This window comes from Nicotiana tabacum, chromosome 15 (genome assembly GCF_000715075.1).
Source record: "Nicotiana tabacum cultivar K326 chromosome 15, ASM71507v2, whole genome shotgun sequence".
NCBI classification, from domain to species: Eukaryota; Viridiplantae; Streptophyta; class Magnoliopsida; order Solanales; family Solanaceae; genus Nicotiana; species Nicotiana tabacum.
Genome location: NC_134094.1, coordinates 134830280 through 134849660, shown reverse-complemented (window position 1 = coordinate 134849660; position 19381 = coordinate 134830280). Strand labels below are relative to the sequence as shown.

The window sequence follows — 19381 nt, the reverse complement described above, 5'->3', positions numbered from 1 at the left end:
TAGCAAACGTAGGCATTGAGGTATTGACATAGTAAACTAATGCACTTAAGACGGTTCAAATTATTCACATTAGGCATAAACATGTCTCAGAATTGGCAGCATTAGGTAAAATTAAATACTAAAGAGGTTCAAAACAAATGCAAAACTAATCAACGTTGCACACAAAAGTAGCCCAAAAACACATTAAGCCATGAATTTCAGAGGTAAGAATGTGCGAATCATAAACACATGAGAACGAAATTGCAAAGCCAGGTGACTTACCAGTTAAACGGACTATAAGAAAGAAAAAATTCCACAATGTTTTTGAGTATCAACAAAGAATAAGAACCCAGAATCTCAATGCGTCAAAATTCCCAAGGGCTTCAAATGAACCCCGGACAGTGCTCGCACCAAGAAAAGGTTGAAAAGTCGAATCTCGGTGGCCTTGGCTTTCAACCGACCAAGAATCAAAGTATAGAACAAGAGAACGAGAGAACAATAAAGTGATTTTAGTGAAAATATAGTGATTCAGGTCTCTCCTAAAGGGGAATGGGGAGGAGTTTATATAGTTGTAGAAATCCGTCAAACAAACAAGGCAATACTATAAAATTAACATAAATAAGGAAATAATATCAAGCAGAATCGGTAAAAGTTAGATTAGGTAAAAATTAGGTAAACCCTAGTTGACAAAAATCGGAGATTGGCTGGAGATCTTGGCTAATAGAACCCGTATAGCGTTGCCATGATGTATATGGACGAGATATCGTCTAGATTTTAAAGGGTGAAGCTAATCTCCCTTGATTCGGAGGTTTACACTTGACAAAATAGAGCAAGTTCTTATGTAACACCAGGGAGAAACACCAAGTAACGAAGGAACAGTGATATGGATAGTAAATAATGGGAATCCCATTATCAGTGGGATTAGGAGAGCGAATTAAAGGGAGGCAGCTAGGGTTCTTCAGAAGAGTGAAAGGGAGATTGAGCGATTAGGGGCGGCAGGTTGGTAGAAATGGGCTAGGGTTTTGGGTAAGGGGTAATATAAAGGAACGGGTAGGTTAATTATGGGTCGTTGATCATTTAAGATCAACGGCCAAGATTAAACGGGCAAACAGGGCAGGTTATTAAGTGGGTCGCGACCGGGTTGGGTATAAGGGTCGCTTGGTTTGGGATTGGGGTTTATTGGGCTAAGGTGCTGGGCCATTTTGATCCGAAAAATTGGTTTAAATTTGGTCTACTATTTAAATATGCAAAATATATTAAAAAATGATTAATTAATAAATAAAAATACTATTTAGGCACTAAAATGATTATAAATAATAATTTAGCATTATAAAAATATAAAAATGCTATTTTGACACAAATAACATAAATAAAAACAATTATGGATGAGTATAGGCTATTACTGCAAAATTGTGCAAACAACTTAAAAATGCTAATGTAATTATATATAATGAAGTAAAAATATTTGAAACATGTATTATAGGTGCCAAATAATAATTTTTGGTAACTAGGTCATCACAAAATAATTTGAAGGAGTAATTAATAATTATTCAAGTAATTTAAGTACAGGAAAATCAATTTAAAAGCTCTAAAAATTATGAAATATTATAGAAAAATGCTCGTATAGATTTGTAAGCTAAATAATGATGCAAAAAATGATGTTTTAAAAGTATATATATTATTTGAGAAAATATGAGGATAAAATTGGGTATCAACACAAGTGTCGAAATCAAAAGCGAAAAACAAATATAACCACCTCCCAAGACTGGTAATACTGAGTCGCGAACTCTAATTGAATACATACAATGATCTCAAGGATATAATATACAATATTGTTCGAATAAGAGTTGGCAGTACAATAAAATGGAAAGACTCCAAGGGACTGCGACGACCAAGCAGCTCTACCTTGAATCCTTGTGATCAACACACTAACTCTGTCCGAGTCCGATATCTCCAATACCTAGCTCTGCACAAAAATATGCAGAAGAGTAGTATGAGTACACCACAGTCGGTACCTAGTAAGTATCAAGACTTGCCTCAGTGGAGTATTGACGAGGTACAGTTAAGACACTCACTAGTCAAATAACCTGTTCAATATAGCAGTATACAATAGTACTGGAAAACTACTAGCAATGATAGCAACAAAAATCAACTAGTGATATAAACAGCAAGGCAACGAGAACACCATAATTATTGCTCAAACGAATAAGGAACACAAGTACAACCAGATAATCAAGTCCTTCAAATATAAATCTTTCAAATAAATATATTTCGAATATAACTCTTTCAAATAAATATCTTTCGAATATAATTCTTTCAAATAAAAGTCACTCAGTGACACCTCATTTCATAATCATAAAACATAGTGTAATGACCCGGCCGGTCGTTTTGAGTGTATTAGCCCTGATCCCCTATTTACTGTCTTTCCCGTATCTTTTTCTGCTTATGTGACTTGCTGGGAGGTCTTGATTTTGGTTTCGGAGTGATTTGGGACATTTAGTCCCTAAAATAGAAGCTTAAGTCTTAGGATTTTGACCGTAGTCAAAAGTGTGAAGACGATTTTGGAATGGTGTTTTGTCGCTTCCATTAGCTCCGTTAGGTGATTTTAGACATAGGAGCATGTCCGGACTATGAATTTGAGGTCTGTAGCTAAATTAGGTTTGAAATGGCGAAAGTCGAATTTTTGGAAAGTTTGACCGGGGGGTTGAATTTTTGATATCAGGGTCGGATTCCGATTCCAAAAGTTGAAGTAGGTCTGTAATGTTGAATATGACTTGTGTGAAAAATTTGAGTTCAATCGGACGTGGTTTGGTATGATTCGGTATCGTTTGTAGAATTTGGAAATTTCGAAGTTCATTAAGTTTAGATTGGTGAGTGATTCGTGTTTTTGTTGTTGTTTGACGTGTTTTGAGGGCTCGACTAAGTTCGTATGGTATTTTAAGACTAGTTAGTATATTAGTTGAGGTCTCGGGGGCCTCGGGTGTGTTTCGAATGCTTAACGGGTTGAAAGTGGACTTAGGCATATGGTTGAAGCCTTCTGATATCTAGTGGTTTCGCACCTGCAGTGGAGAGACCGCAGGTGCGTACTCACACGTGCGGAGGAATGAGAGCAGAAGCGGAGTTGAGGAGATGGAGAAGGGTTGTAGGTGCGAGGGTGTTTCCGCATCTGTGATCCCGCATATGCGCCTGAATTTCCACAGATGCGGAAAGTGAAATGGAGGGGAGGATCGCAGAAGCAGACTTTTGTCCGCTGGTGCGCACACGCAGGTGCAACCACTTGATCACAGATGCGGACCCATCCCTTTAAGTCATTTTCACACCTACGAGGGAAATTCCGCAGGTGCGACGTCGTAGGTGCGACAGTGTGTTTGCAGATGCGTCGGGTTGTAGGTGCGAGGGTTTGATTTCTATTTCGATTTTGGGACTTTGAGAGCTCGGTGTGAGGCTATTTTTTGATGTTTCTTCAAGAATATTGTTGGGTTAAGTAATTCTAACTCGGATTGGACTATATTTCATGAATCTATTGCTATTTGCATCATCTAATTAGGGATTTGAGTTGTAAATTTGGGGAAAATGGTACAAACTTCATAGGCTAAAATTTTGCATTTTGGAAGGTGATTTGAGGTTGGATTCTAGTAATTCTTGTATGGTTGGACTCGTGAGTGGATGAGTTTTCATATTTTGTGACTTTTGTTGGATTTCGAGACATGAGCCTGGGGGCCGGTTTGAGCCTATTTCGAATTTTGGCTTATAATTTCGTGTTTTTCTTGTGGAATTGATTCTTTTAGTTTATATTAATTACATCATACAACTTGTGGCTAGATTCGGGGCATTTGAGACTGATTCGAGGGGAAAGGGCATTACGTAGTACGATTTTGCGTGGTTTGAGGTAAGTAACAGTTTTAAATATGGTCCCGAGGGTATGAAACCCTAGATGCTTGGTAAGATGTGACTATTTCGGAGGTGACGCACATGCTAGGTGACGGGCGCATGGGCCTGCACCGTGGGGGATTGTGACTTGGTCCGTCCCGTGAGACTGTAAAGTCGAATAGCCTATTGTTAATTACTTGTTTCTCTTTATGTTATAGAAATTTGACTGCAATCATGTTAGAAATCATGCTTACGCTACGTGATGTTACTGTTGGGACACCGCAGAGGTCGAGTACTTGTTGAAGTATTTGCTAATTATTGTCTTGTACTCAGTCATGGTTTTACTTGCGTATCATATCTCAGTTTCTTCTTGATTCTTGTTGATACAATATGTTATTTTTGTTTGGGCTGATCTTTATGATTTCTGAGAGCACGAGAGACTAGAGAGGTTGGTGACAAAGTTAGGGCCTGAGTGCCGAGCTGTGAGCTATATGTATGTTTATGGATCGGGTTGCACGCCGCAACGAGCCTTAGGGCTGTATATATGTATCGGGTTGTACGCCAGAACAGTTTTTCCGCTGTATATATATATATATATATATATATATATATATATATATATGGATCACGTTGCACGCCGCAACGAGCCTTATGGATATTTATATGGGATCGGATTGCGCGCCGTAGCGATATAGCGCTTGGGCTGAAGGAGCCCTTCCGGAGTCTGCACACCCCCAGTGAGCGCAGGTACCTATTGAGAGTGAGTACTGAAGGCTGAGAGCCGAGTGATTTAGCTATTGTGACGAGTTTGGTGACTATTGCCCTGAGAGGCTGTACTTGCTTTTCATTTATTGATGCACTTAGTTGCTATCTGGCATTGTCATAAAATTTCTGAAAAATTCTATGTCCGGATTTACCTGCACTTTAACTGCATAAAACTGATTTGATTTGAACTGCCGGTTTGAAAGCATGTTTATTCTTTGCTGGAATTATTGAAAATGAATTGTATTTGTATAGCTCGTCAATACCTTCTTAGTTCTTTATTTATTTCTGTTACTTGTTGAGTTAGTTGTACTCATGCTACACCCTGCACTTCATGTGCATATCCAGGTGTGTTTGATCATGGAGGTCGTTGAGTTCGTGCGTGATCGAGTATAGGAAACTACGAGGTAGTTGTTGGCGTCTGCATACCTTGTCTCTCCTTCTATGTTTTCTTTCTTTTTTGTATTGATACTTAGACACTGTTTGTATTAGACTGGATATCTAGATGCTCACGACTCAGTGACACCACGATGTCGGGCTATTTTTCCGCATTTATGCTTTAGGTTCTACTCCATTTTTATGGAAGACTCCGGTTATTTTAAATATTTTAATTCATTTTTGTTAAATGTTGAAAGTGTTTTGGAGATGTCGACTTGCCTAGTATCACGATAGGCGCCATCACGACGGGTTAGGTTTTGGGTCGTGACAACGGGTCTCAACCCACTTTCATATTTTCATAACACGGGTCTCAGCCCACTTTCATATTTTCATGGCACCTCGTGCCCACATTTCATATCACATCTGCACTGACAGTTCACGTGCCAATAACATAATCATTATATTTCCCTGGCATATCGTGCCCATATTTCATATCACATATGTGCAGACAGTTCACGTGCCAATATCATAATCCGCCCGGCAATAGCCACAAGCTCACAATTTCAACAAAGATCAGACTATTATCAAGTTTACCGAAATAGCAATATAAGCTGCACAAGATATGAAAATAAACATAAGAAAAATTACAACATCACATGAAAATCACCAGCACGATAACCCCACATTATCACATAACATCCGGACAATAGCCACCCTTATCTCTGATATAGCCACCCTTATCACTCCTATGATAGCCACCCTTATCACTCCTATGATAGCCTCCCTTATCCCTCCACTCTGACAATATCGATAGCCACCCTTATCGCTCATATGGCCACCCTTATCACTCCTATAATAGCCTCCATTATCACTCCACCCAAATAATATCCCAATACACATAACAATAGTGAAATGACACCATTATGCCCGCATAATATCAATAGTGGGATGCCACCCTTATACGCCGCATAACATTAACCCAAATCACACAATAATTCTCACAGAATATTATCACAACACAACATAATCAACTCGTATTTACAAATTTCCTGTAGGCCACAACCTTTCCAAAGGTACAACGAAATCAATTAATTTCATAACAGATAGCCCACGGCTCAACAAAATGTATATAAAATTTCAAAACAACAACAAGGATGGAAAAGTAACTCAGCAAGAACAACACCTTCTTTAATCCATATTCTTGGAAATTAGATTAATGCCTCTTTTCAAATTTAATTAATTCATTATTTGCAGATGAAAAATCCTTAATGAAATTATTTCCACGAAATGGCAACTCAACAGAACACGGAATTCACATAAAAGTTAAGTGGCAATCACACCAAATTATCACATAAAAACAAACTCGGCAAACAAGGAATGAGGCATGACAAATAAAGGATTTAATAAGTGCCAACAATTTTCAATTTAGGTGTCTAAGAATTTTAACCGATATAATTAGCACATATAAATCAAGTACGTACTCGTCATCTCGCGTACATGGCTTTCAATCACACAATTACCACATAAGACTCAATGCCTAAGGGGTAATTCCCCCACTCAAGGTTAGGCAAGATACTTACCTTTTTGAAGTTAGGCCGATATTCCAAAATAGCCTTCTTGCGTGAATTACCTCCGGACGGCTCAAATCTAGCCAAATTATTAATTACATAACTTCATTAAAATTTATCGAAAATAGTTCTGGATAATAAAATATCGACTTTAAATTTCACATTAAAAGTCAACCCGAAAGTTAATGTTGGGTCCACATCTCGGAACCTGATAGAATTTTCACGAAATCAGAACACCCATTCTGATACGAGTTCAACCATGGCAATTTTATCAAATTCCGATAACTAATCGACCTTCAAATCTTAAATTTCCGTTTTTGAAAGATTTTATAAAAATCCTAATTTCTTCCATTTGATTCACTAATAATTGATGAAAATAAACATAGAATCATGAAATATAATCACTTTCAGATATATAACACTTACCCCAATCAAGCTTGTGAAAAATCCTTCCAGAATCGCCCAAAACCGAGCTCCAAAATCCAAAAATGAAGAAAATGACCAAACCCTCGAATATATATTCTATCTAGGTTTCCTCGCATCCGCGTACATACTTTTCGCACCTGCGATCTCGCTTTTGCGAGCCAAAACGTCGCATTTGCGACCTTTACTGACTTGTCCAGTTTGCGCACCTGCGAGATATTTTTCGCATCTGGAAGCGAGCACAACTCCGTAGAAGTGGACGATCACCTTGAGCTCCATTTTCGCATATGTGATCAATCTTCCGTAGACACGACCTCACACCTGCGGTCCCCAATCCGCAGAAGCGAATCAACAGGGCTCGCACCACTTTGCAGAAGCGGCCAGCTTCACGCAGCAGCGGTCACGCACCTACGCACCAAAACCAGCAACCCAGAAATTCACCAAGTCCAAGTTCTGAACCGTTAACCATTTGAAATCCACCCGAGGCACTCGAGACCTTGTCTGAATATATCAACAAGTCTTATAGCATAACACGGACCTACTCGAGGTCTCAAATCCCATCAAACAACGTCGAAATTATGAATTGCACCTCGAATCGAACTTATGAATTTTTAAACTTTCCAACTTACAAAACTCGTGCTGAAATACATCAAATCAATCCGGAATGACTTCAAATTTTGCACACGAGTCATTAATGACATAATGGAGTTGCTCCAATTTTCGGAATCGAAATTCGAACATGTTATCAACCGAGTCAAATCCCGGTCAAACTTATGAATATTTCAAAACTTCAACTTTCTATTTTTTGCCAAAATGCGCCGAATTGTCTTACGGACTTCCAAATCCAAATTCGGACATACGCCTAAATCCGAAATTACCATACGAAACTATTGAAATGATCAAAACTTCATTCCGGAGTCGTTTTGCTCAAAAGTCAAACTTCGGTCAACTCTTTTCATTTAAGCTTCAAAAACAAGAATTGTTCTTTCGATTAATTTCGAACCTTCCGAAAACCAAACTCGACCGCACATGCAAGTCATAATACATACTACGAAATTGTTCGGGATCTTAAGTCGCTGAACTGGACGCTAATTCTTAAAATGACAAGTCGGATCATTACAGGAGAACATCAAGGTTTTATTTATGTTTTCTTCTTTTTATGTTAAGTTGTTTATCTTCTATTCGCGCCAAAGAAGACATCTTAATGAAGAAACTTTTTGTCTCATATGTCATTGCTCTTTCTTCTGCTTATTTATTGTTGCCTAATCCTGGCAAGGCCCCTGAATTGAGGGTTCGGTCAGTAGAAAGGATCTCAGCTTCGTTGATTCTCTTAAGTTTCTTATCTTGTTGAAGGCTTATGAATCGTTTTTCCCACGTCAGAATATATTTTTATTTTTGGCTTTTGGAGTCTCCAAGATTCTTTCCAAGAGCGGATTTAGCGCATTAATTTATTTTTGCTTAACATTGTACAACAACAAAAAACCAAACTTAATCCACAAGTGGGGTCTGGGAAGGATAATGTGTACGCAAACTTCTTAATCCTACCTTATGAGGATTTGTCTTACCGAGAGTCCTTCGTAGGGTTGTGCATAATTTGGTAAATACCGAATTACCGTACCGAAACCGAAAATTTTGGTATTCGGTATTCAATATTTTGGTATCCGATATGGTATTTGGTTTAAGTTTTAAAAATAATTTGGTATTAGGTATGGTATTTGGTATTTAAAAATAAAATACCGAAATACCGATACCGTACCGAAATATATATTATATTACATAATACACATATTATTAATTATAAAATAAATATAAAAAATCTAAAATTTTACTTTCTTTTATTTTATAAGTTCATCAATTAACTCTAAGCAAGTAACAAGACATTTCTAATGATCAAATTTATTCCTTGTGTACCATTTTCTCTCTCTGGGTTGATATTTGCCGGTTTTGGACAAAAATTTTGTCAACAAACATTTTTAGTTTTGTACTTTTGAGTGCTTTAATTAAGAATATTACAGTCTATGACTCTACGCACGTTAGTATTCAAACCGAATAAATCGAAATTACCAAACCGAATAAACCGAAACCGAAAGGAGAAAAACCGAACCATACCGAATTTAATTAGGTACGGTATTGGTATAACATTTTAAGAAACCGAAATGTCTAAATACCGTACCGTACCGACCAACGAACACCCCTATTCCTTCGAAGTCTACCAGTATTATTACTGAAGAAACTCCAAACTTGTTTTGAAATATTTCTGTCACTAAAAGATGGTGAACTATATTTCATATCTGGACTGTATGCAACGGCCAAATATGGAAATTTTAACCGAGTAGATGCCAGATTTCTTAATATTCTCGTAAGTGGCATTCCGTTGTGAAGAAATTTCCACATAATATGCACAACAAGTATATAATTGATGTAAATCTCTGTAAAGGGGGTTCAACTGAACCAATGTTTTGTACTGATCTACATACACAATTTTAGGCTTGTCTTACGGTAGACCTTGCAAAAGTGAAAGATTGCTCTGATGCTTGTGTTTAAGCAATAAAAGTTGTACAGGCAAAAGAGAAAAAGTCGCTCTGCACTTTCAAATAAAAATTTACTCTGACATTATTTTTTGTCTACAATAAATTAGGATCAAAATTGCACAATCAAATAGAATTACACCAATAATAGAGCAAGTACATTTTCTGCTTCTCTGCTTTTTCTTTTGACAAAATTGAAAAGATGGCTAGTCTTCACTTTACTTCCAAGCTTTTCTCCCTCGAAATTGTTTGCCAGCGCGTTGTTGTTTCCTCTTTTTGTCTAGCTTAGATCTTGCTACCTTGGCTTTCTTTGCAGCAGATGGCATGCATTTTTTGCTCTCTTTTTGCCGATTGCTTGAACCACCCGTCTGCACAATTGAAACGAAAATGTAATCACATCATCCAAGTCACAAGTACATTTCATAGAATGGTATCCTTTTTAATCACTAATGATCCACATGCTTTTTGTACAAACTGAGGGTCTTAGTTCAAGCAAGTGCGAAGGTCATGTGAGATGTGAAAGCAAGAGAAGGAAATTTGAAGAGAGGGAGAACAGGGTAGGAAGGGGGAGAGACTATTTCTGCGTAACTGATTTTGAAAAACAGGAAATTCATAAACAAAGTAAACACCCACCTAATGGGAAAACTAGAAATGAATTTGAAATTTTTGGAAGTGTGGCTTTCAAAATCTTGTTTATTTCAAAATTTTCCAACAAAATAGCTCGTCGAAAGAAAGTTAAGATGTTAAATTCCAAAGATTCTATAACATTCATAATGCATCCAGGAGTAGATGCAGAGTGCGCTTGGGGATACGGGCATACAGCGAGTAGATCATCAAATACTTTTCATGCACTTCGAAAATAAAAGCAGTTTACTATGTATTAAGTGTACAGTTCCTTATGAAATGCTGAGTTCCCCATTCTTAAACAAAAAAATAGTTAAGTAGCTCCGAAACTTGGCAAATAGTAACAAAAAGCTGTGCAAAAACAAAACAAAACATAACATCACAGAACTAGGAATTATCGAATAAGAGAAATTTAGAAATATGAAATGCTAAGCTCAAGTAAATGAAATCATTTACAAACAAGAAAAGTACCTTTTTCTTTTTCAGAGCTGTTTTAGCCTGGTATCTCCCTCTATCCTCTCTGCCAGCCCTAATAATCGCCAATCTCTCTTCCTTGCTGAGCTTCTTTCGTATGTTAGCCTAAAGTAGTAGAAATAATAAGCATAAGATGAATCCTGTTAGAACAGAAGATTGCAATTAACAAGAAACAAAAGTCAACTCCTAAAGTAAATCAAAGAAAAGGGGACAATAGTTTGTGTCCAGCGAGCAGAATTGAAAGCTACTGCAGCACAATCTAAAATCCTCTATTATCAGCTTAACATGGGGCCATGGGGGAAGCATTTTTTTTTCTCCCCTCTTTTTTCATGGGGGAATTTTTTTGCTTCTGAACCAATTCGGAATTTCAAATACAATATTGACTGCAGAAAAATAAATGCTGTGAAAGTATCCTAACCTCAAGTTTAGCAGCATCAACTCTTTTAGTACTAAGCTGGTCAGAACTGGGAATCTTAAATCCATGTTGTGCTAAAACAGTCCTCGCATCCTTTTTAGCCTAATGAGCAAAAACAGAGAAATGTTACAGCAATAAAAATACCTGCTTCTGTAGGAGGAAGTTCAGGGCATTAGAACTTGTAAGGTCAGAGAACATAAATGAAGAATTCATTGCAAGTGGGCTTGAGTTTCTTCAAAATCAGCATACCTTGAGTTCTTTGATTCTTTGGAAGTCCTCATTAGATAGAATACCATCCTCCATATTCAAGGAGTTATGTTCCATTTTCGCCCCTGCTAATTTCTTTAAAGCACGAAGGCTATTACTGGCGGCATTTACATCAATATCAGATATTCTCCTTTTTATTCCTTTAGATTCCTTTTCATCCACATCATCCTCTTCAGAAGCCCAGCTATTATTATCCTGCATTTTACTGTCATCAATATCCTCTTCTTCACCATCACTCTCATCATCTTCAGTGGCATCAGTACTATCAATGGCATCATCATTTTCTGAAAATTCTTCAGCAGCTTGCGCTATGTTATCTTCATCAGTATCACATGCATCATCAATTTCACAATCATCACCACTAGAGTCACCAGATTCACCATCAGAAGCATCATCTCCATCTTTTTCACAACTGGCATCCTCTTTGCCAGGGTCAACATCTTCATCACTTTGATCATCATGGTCAGACAAGCCAACAGACCCTTCCTCTATATCATCATCACTGCCATTATCCTCCTGCTCCAGCAACTCAATGCCCGGAATGCTGTTGGCAACACTAACCTCACCAAATGCCTTAGGCCTTGCTTTTGGGTTAGTAGGGCGTCCTCTATCCTTCTTAACTAGAAGTGAAGGGCAAACCTGCAAGCAATTGTCACCGTCGAGCCAAATAAAACTTCACTGATTCTTAACATATATATTTTAGGAGAGAGGGAAAGAAGGCAATTTGTTGTACCTCTCTGAACAAAGTAAGAAGAGATCGAGCCGATGACGAAACTGCCTTCTCATTTGATTTTTTATACAACACAAGGTCTTGCAGCAAATCTTCTGTCATCAACTAAAACAAAAAAGATGAAATGAAAAAAGTTGTGAATATACCAACACGTAAGACCGTATATTACAAATGCCAAATACTTGGGGAAACATTATACATACCAAAGGCATGCGTAAACATATTTCTCGAATTACATTGATTCCAACAGATATAGCCTGGAAATTTCAAATACAGATATAGCATTAATTTTGTATACGTTATACGTACAACATATATGATCCTAATGAGATATGAGGTCATTTCAAATACCTCGGGTCTTGAACGGTCATGCACGAACTGATTGACTATTTGTTTAAATAATGGTTCAACTGCATCAGGAGGCACCTGGTCAAGAAAAGATATCATCTGAGCAGGAGAAGGCTAGCAACTTTGTCAAAAGAAACAAAAAAATTGCAGAACAAAAAGCACTGTACCATATCATGACATGCCTGAACCGCTGCAGCAAGCAAATTTGTCACATCACGCTGATGGGGCTGCAATTATAAGAACATCCATGCACCAACCGTAAGTATGAACATGAAAGAACACTGCCAAAAGATATATAAACTGTGATGCCAAAGGAAATTTAAAATACCTGAACATATCTCTGAAGGTAAGGATAAAAGTTCAACAAAATCAAGTGATGAAGCCCGACTGTTCGGGCAATTACTTTCAGCATCATCATCTTAACCTGGAGGGAGACGGGAAATGAACAAATATGTAGTTTCAAGGATGGCCCCCAAAGGAAAATACTACATTGGGAAGCCCAGTCCAGTTGCACCAAAGCAAAACTACAGGAGTAAAGAAGGGCAATCTACCTCAAACCTCTCATTGCAAGTCTGAAGACGAGAGAACAGCTTTTCAGCAAATCCCTGCATGAAAATATGTACCATGGGTATCTTTTCCACAGATTTCAAATCACAAAGACTGCATCATAGAGTACTAAGAACTAAAAAAACCTGTGCATCCTTTAAGTGGTTTAATGGGGAAGAATAACCAGTGCCGCTATTGTCAGATTGCATGCGCTGCTGCTTCTTCATGCTGCGGACGACACGCTGCAACTTTGCTTGCTTTTTCCTTTTGCTGGCTGATGTACCCTTATTATTTGCCTAGACGTGCACGCAGAGTTAGTACAACAGATTTGATGAATATTTACCACAACGGAGGACAAACTTTCACTACTCTCTTGAGATTTTGAACTAAATTAAGTATTGAAAGCCAGAGATATCAGTTGTAAGCAGATCCTAAATTCGCAGATCCGAATTTGGAAACTGATTATTCCACTCCAAAACAGAAGGATCAGTGAGTGCAAAAAACTCATCTGCATGCTTTCCAATCTAAACCGGAATGCACAAAATCTTGAACCATTATTTTATACTAGTGCTTAATATGATCAATAATCTCATAGAACTAAAAAATAAAGAGTGAAAAACATGCTGACATGAATTTAAATAACCATTTAATGAATGATGCACATTAGAATTATAAATCACAAATTGCAAGCACAAGTGCAGGCATGATTGCTCCGCAGATGTGTATTATATAAGGAATGCATATAAAGGATTTAATAAGAGAACCAACCTTATAAATAGCCTCTTTATTTACCACAACCTGAGGCTGAGTGGCTGTCTGTTCATCTTCACTATCTGCCATATCACTATCTGAGTCGTCTTCAATTTTCTCATAATCAAGAATAAAGGATAAAGAAGCAACCATAATCCTGAGGAATGTAAACAAGTACAAAGAGCCTTAGTTGTAAACTGATGAATTCAGTGAGCAACTATTAGCAACAATGCCTACCTCGATGACGAATGAAAGCATGCCGAGCATACAGCATTTGCTGTTCTATCATCAAACCACACTTTTCTCCGATGAAGTTCACAAAGTGTGATGAGTGCTCTTTTTGCTTTCGCTTCATCCTCTTGCTATCACATTTTAGTATCCACAAATAAGAAGAATGTCAATTTTCAACCAAAAAGTTCAGAAGGCTAATCAATAGAAAAGGCAGAACCAAACCTGTAGCAAGGCAAACAAAATATTCTGAAGTGCCCGATTCTTTGTATCATTCTTGTGCTTCTGATTCAAACGTCTAATACTATGGACGATATGTGAGAAAGCCAATTTTCTCAAAACCCTATCCCCCAGAGTCTGGAGCTCCATGAACAATGCAAGTGTCTCCCCAATGTCAACAATCTGAAAGAAAGCATATTGTCAAGGTTGATCTACAGTACTTCCTTTTTTAATTTGTCGGGTAATATTTCATCAATATTGATCTACATTAATTCTTTAACCAACTTGATTACAAAGGTATTCAATTGGTTTTTTCATGACTAACACATCCATGTTGAGTGAGCCTTCAATTACTATGTGATACACAGATTATTGCAATTATCCTGACATGAACAAGAAAGGACAAAATAAAACGAAATCTTGATTTCAGAATCATCCTAGGCAGGGCCATGCCAAGCTTATCCTTCTCCTTCGAATTTTATGGATTTCTTTGGACGGGCCATTGAAAAAACATTGAGGAGCAGTACTTCCTTGGTTTTGAAAAATCAAAATGTACTTTTGTGTAATGCACCAACAAAATATGCTATTTTCCTATTAGTTTATAGTTCCGCAAACAATTGAAAGAACCAACAGGAAAGCAGGTGACCTATTTTCGACTGAATAAACCATTTTAGTATGGGTTGAAAATGGGTTTAACCTATATATTAAACCATAGTTTAAATGTGTAGTCTGGATGTGTTTCTATCATGGCCAGCTTGGGTGAGTCAAACTATTTCGGGTTGAAATTGCCACCACTGTTTGGACCCAGACCACCCACTGCCTATAAAGTTATAAACGTAGTAGTAGTAGTAGTTGTTGTTGTTATTTTTGTATAAAAACATAACGCTTGAATGGTGATGTTTTTTCCTCTTTGCAACCATTACTTTAATATTTACTTATCAAGTCAAATTAACATCTTAAACTTTGTGCTCAATCAAACATCATCCCATATAAAATCGAGGAACTAGTACAACAACAACTAAAGAGTTGTGGAGTCTATTTTTTGCTACACTTGGCATATGAAGGACCATGCCAAACTCTAATTAGGAGCTTCTTTTGTGTTGGTATAGAAATGGACTCAACAAAAAGCCCCTTAAAATTTGGAATACCATTCCACAAGTTATTTGGTGGATAGTCTGGACAGAAAAGAATAGCAGAATCTTTTAAGGCAACAAAAGAAACACCCATAGCCTTAAGTTTACAGCTTTTACTTTGCTAGCTCTTTGGTGCAATTCGGCTTTTACTCGGGACGTAGGTACCATGTTATACACAATCGACGAATTGCACAGTTTGTAATTATGTTATTGAAGCATCCGCTTAGTGACAAGAGTGGGTTGCTCTAGTGGTAAGCACCCTCCACTTCCAACCAAAAGGTTGTGAGTTCGAGTCACCCCAAGAGCAAGGTGGGTAGTTCTTGGAGGGAGGGAGCCGAGGGTCTATCGGAAACAGCCTCTCTACCCCAGGATAGGGGTAAGGTCAGCGTACACACTACCCTCCCCAGACTCCACTAGTGAGATTATACTGGGTTGTTGTTGTTGTTGTAAGCATCCGCTTAGTGCCGATCCTACTTTAATAAATTTCCTTATTCAAGTGGTGATACCTTTCGATTAATGAGTAGAACTAGTCTCAATCCCGAATAAGTTGGGGTCAGTTGTATCTTATATGAATCATGACTGACCATATACTCCATATAAACTCATCTCAGATTATACATGAATATAATTAACAATTAAAAAAACACTACGAAGTTCTTTATATTTTCTATTGATATATAAATCTCTGAAAGGCTAAACTACTCCTTGAAAAGCATGGAATGTAACACAACAGATCTAACAACAACAACAACAACATATCCAGTATTATCCCACACCGTGGGGTCTGGGGAGGGTAGTGTGTACGCAAACCTTACCCCTACCTTGTGAGGATAGAGAGGTTGTTTCCAATAGACCCTCGGCTCAGGAAAACATAAGCGCCACATGACCAGAAAATCAAATTGAGGAGCACACCTTTTGATTAATGAGTAGAATCAAAGCTTGAGTAATATAAACACTAGAGGTTCTTTATATTTTCTACTGTCGTATAAATCTCTATTAAACAACTCCTAGAAAAAGCATGGAACATAAAGCAAAAGTGCTAATATGACTAAATATATAAAACTGAGGAGCACTATGCACCTTCCAATTAATGAGTAGAATTAGAGCAATAGAGCTTCATTAATATAAACACTACAAGTTCATTATATTTTCTAATGAGGTATTAAATCTCTAAAAGGCTAAACGACTCCTAAAAAACATAGGATGTAAAGTAAAAGTGCTATCATGCCATAAAAATACAATTGAACATCGATTCCTTTCGATTAATGAGTACAATTAGAGCTCGAGTAAGACAAAGACTAGAAGTTCTTTATATTTTCTATTGACGTACAAATTTCCGAAAGGCTAAACAACTCCTAAAAAAGCATAGGATGTAAAGTAAAAAAGTGCTAAAAAAGACCTAAAAAAAACTGAGGATCGAATTCCTTTCGAATAATTAGTAGAATTAGAGCTTGAGTAATATAAACACTAGAAGTTCTTTATATTTTCTAATGAGGCATAAATTTCTAAAGGGCTAAATAACTCCTAAAAAAGCATAGGAAATAAAAGTGCTAACAAGAGTTGAAAAAAAATAAGAATCGATACAATTCGATTAATGAGTAGACTTAGAGCTTGAGTAATTTTTTTATTTTTTTTTTATGATCGAGAAATCCGTCTGGGCCGATCCTTTGGATCAATCGCAACCTTCGAAACTCGGTGGATAATGGGCCTGCCCCTCTACCCTTCTCCACTTAAATACCAGCCTTTGCTTTGGGGGACTTGAACCTATGACCTAAGACACAAATCCACCACCCTTTGCCACCAACCTGTGACCTTAGAGCTTGAGTAATATAAACACTAGATTATTTATATATTCTACTGAGGCTATGCTTTTTTCTCTTTTAAACCAAAGGCTTTAGTACAGTCCAACAACGAAATACCTCCTCCGTTCCTAACTCCGAAGCCAAAGCCGCCATGCACACCGTCATAACCCCGACATCAAATTCTTTATATATTCCCATTTTCCTTGGCGATGGACGCATTGACGAGACACCTTCAAGGTGAGGTACCATGGTGTATGTTATTTGTTGATGATATAGTTTTAGTTGACGAGACGCGGGGTAGTGTTAACGAGAGGCTTGAGGTTTGGAGGCAGACCCTAGAATCTAAGGATTTCAAGTTGAGCAGGACCAATACGGAATACTTGGAGTGCAAGTTCGGCAACAGTACCTAGGAAGGGGATATGGAGGCGAGGCTTGATACGCAAATTATCCCCAAGAGAGGTAGTTTCAAGTATCTTGGATCTATAATACAACGTAACGGGGAGATTGATGAAGATGACACGCATCATATCGGAGCAGGATGGATGAAGTGGAGGCTCGCTTCTGGTGTCTTGTGTGATAAAAATGTGCCGCTGAGACTTTAAGGTAAGTTCTACAAGGTTGTAGTTAGACCGACTATGTTGTATGGAGTAGAGTGTTGACCGGTCAAGAAATCTCATACCCATAAGCTAAAAGTAGTTGAGATGCGGATGTTGAGGTGGATGCGTGGGCATACCCGGTTGGATAAGATTAGGAATGAAGTTATTCGAAAAAAGGTGGGAGTGGCCCCTGTGGAGGATAAGATGCGGGGGGAAGTTGAGATGGTTCAGGCATGTTAAGAGGACAAGTATAGAAGCCCCATTTAGAAGGTGCGAGCGATTAGCCTCGGTGGGTAACAGGAGGAGTAGACCTAAGAAGTCTTGGGGAGAGGTTATTAGGCGGGACATGACGCAACTGGAGCTGACTGAGGACATGGCCCTAGACAGGAGGATGTGGAGGTCAAAGATTAGGGTAGAAGGTTCATAGGTAGTAGAGCGTTTCTCTTTTTCTTACTCAATTCGCTAGCATTAGTGTTAGTATGATATATTTTATTCATAGATGGCTATTACTACCTAGAGTTTGACTGCATTCTTGGATTCGATCTTATTTTATCTTGTTGTTATTCCTACTTGTTGCAATTACCTTTTCTTTTCCAGTCGTTGTCTAGCCGAGGGTATATCGGAAACAGTCTTTTCAAATTGGTAGGGGTAAGACTGCGTACATCAAACCCTCCCCAGACCCCACTTGTGGGTTGCTGCTGTTGTAACCAATACTTCAATATTTTCTAAACAAGTCAAATTAACATCCTAAACTCTATGCTCAATCAAATATCATCACATATAAAACGAACTGGAGTGCATTATTAAATAAGAAAGTCAAAATGAGGAGCGATACCTTTCGATTAAGGAGTAAAATCAGAGCTTGAGTAACATGAACACGTAATCCAGAAGGCAAAGTCCTCGCCGAAGAACGAAGCAACTGAGCTAACTCTTTAGGGAAATTAACGAGCTGTTTAGGGTAAAAAGGCGTGACGTGTGATAAAAACATCGCACGTTCACCTAAGTCCTTTGAAACCGTAGGGTCAGTGGATACACCGCTAAGGGAAGTGAAATTAAGTGCGGCTTGTTGTTCGAATAGTTCCATTGAGGATTTGAATTGACTGTATACTAACGTTAGTTCTGATTCGTAACCTTCTGGATCGCATTTCATCTTTGATTGTAGATTTGGTAAGCTTAGTTTTTCGGATGTGAGGCCTGAGGCTGCGATTCCCTCCGCCGTTACCTCCGACGGCCCGTGACGGCCGGAAATTGGAGACATGTTGAACGGAGAATATGTGTGTAAGTGTTTATGTGTGAAACAGAAACCCTAGTAAAACCCTACCTATTGGGGACGATGATGGTAAAGGCGCTTTAGCTTTAGGATTTTATGGTGGTTAGCTTTGAGACAGTGCTTTAGCTCGAGGGAAGGGTATTTTGGTCATGAAAGTACAACTAGATAAAGCTGGAAAGATAAAAAAAATGACTAATCCAGATTTGCGCAAGGAAAAACTACTTCATTCACCAAAGTCACTCCCTTTATTTTTCGTTGAGCCAAATGTTTGATTTTTTTCGTTGAGCATCCAATAAATTATAACTTTTTTAAAAATATATATATATATTTCTTTTTAGCATGTAGATTGAAAATCTACTACCCTAATTAATGCAACTTTACACGCAAATGCTCATTTTGAGGGGTTAAAGCGCTTATTATCGAATAAAACTTTATTTTTAGCATTCATATTCGAAACATTTGGTTAAAGGA

The 19381-nt window shown here is 37.8% G+C and overlaps 1 protein-coding gene across 2 annotated transcripts; it reads right to left on the bottom strand.

Annotated features, from left to right (window-relative positions):
• Positions 1-9519: 9519 nt before the first annotated feature.
• On the bottom strand, positions 9520-19178 carry LOC107825226 (uncharacterized). Of its 2 annotated transcripts, XM_016652056.2 has the most exons (15): positions 18476-19178; positions 14116-14292; positions 13900-14024; positions 13681-13819; positions 13059-13208; positions 12918-12971; positions 12695-12790; positions 12534-12593; positions 12370-12444; positions 12222-12275; positions 12022-12123; positions 11271-11927; positions 11025-11123; positions 10604-10711; positions 9520-9876 (listed from the first exon to the last, which is right to left on the bottom strand). In XM_016652056.2, the coding sequence occupies exons 1-15, from the start codon at positions 18896-18898 to the stop codon at positions 9727-9729; spliced, it is 2469 nt and encodes an 822-aa protein (XP_016507542.1). In that variant the 5' UTR covers positions 18899-19178; the 3' UTR covers positions 9520-9726. The 2 variants fall into 2 exon arrangements, with proteins under 2 accessions (XP_016507542.1, XP_016507554.1); XM_016652068.2 differs by lacking the exon at positions 14116-14292 and having other exon boundaries at positions 18476-19009.
• Between the last annotated feature and the right edge of the window lie 203 nt (positions 19179-19381).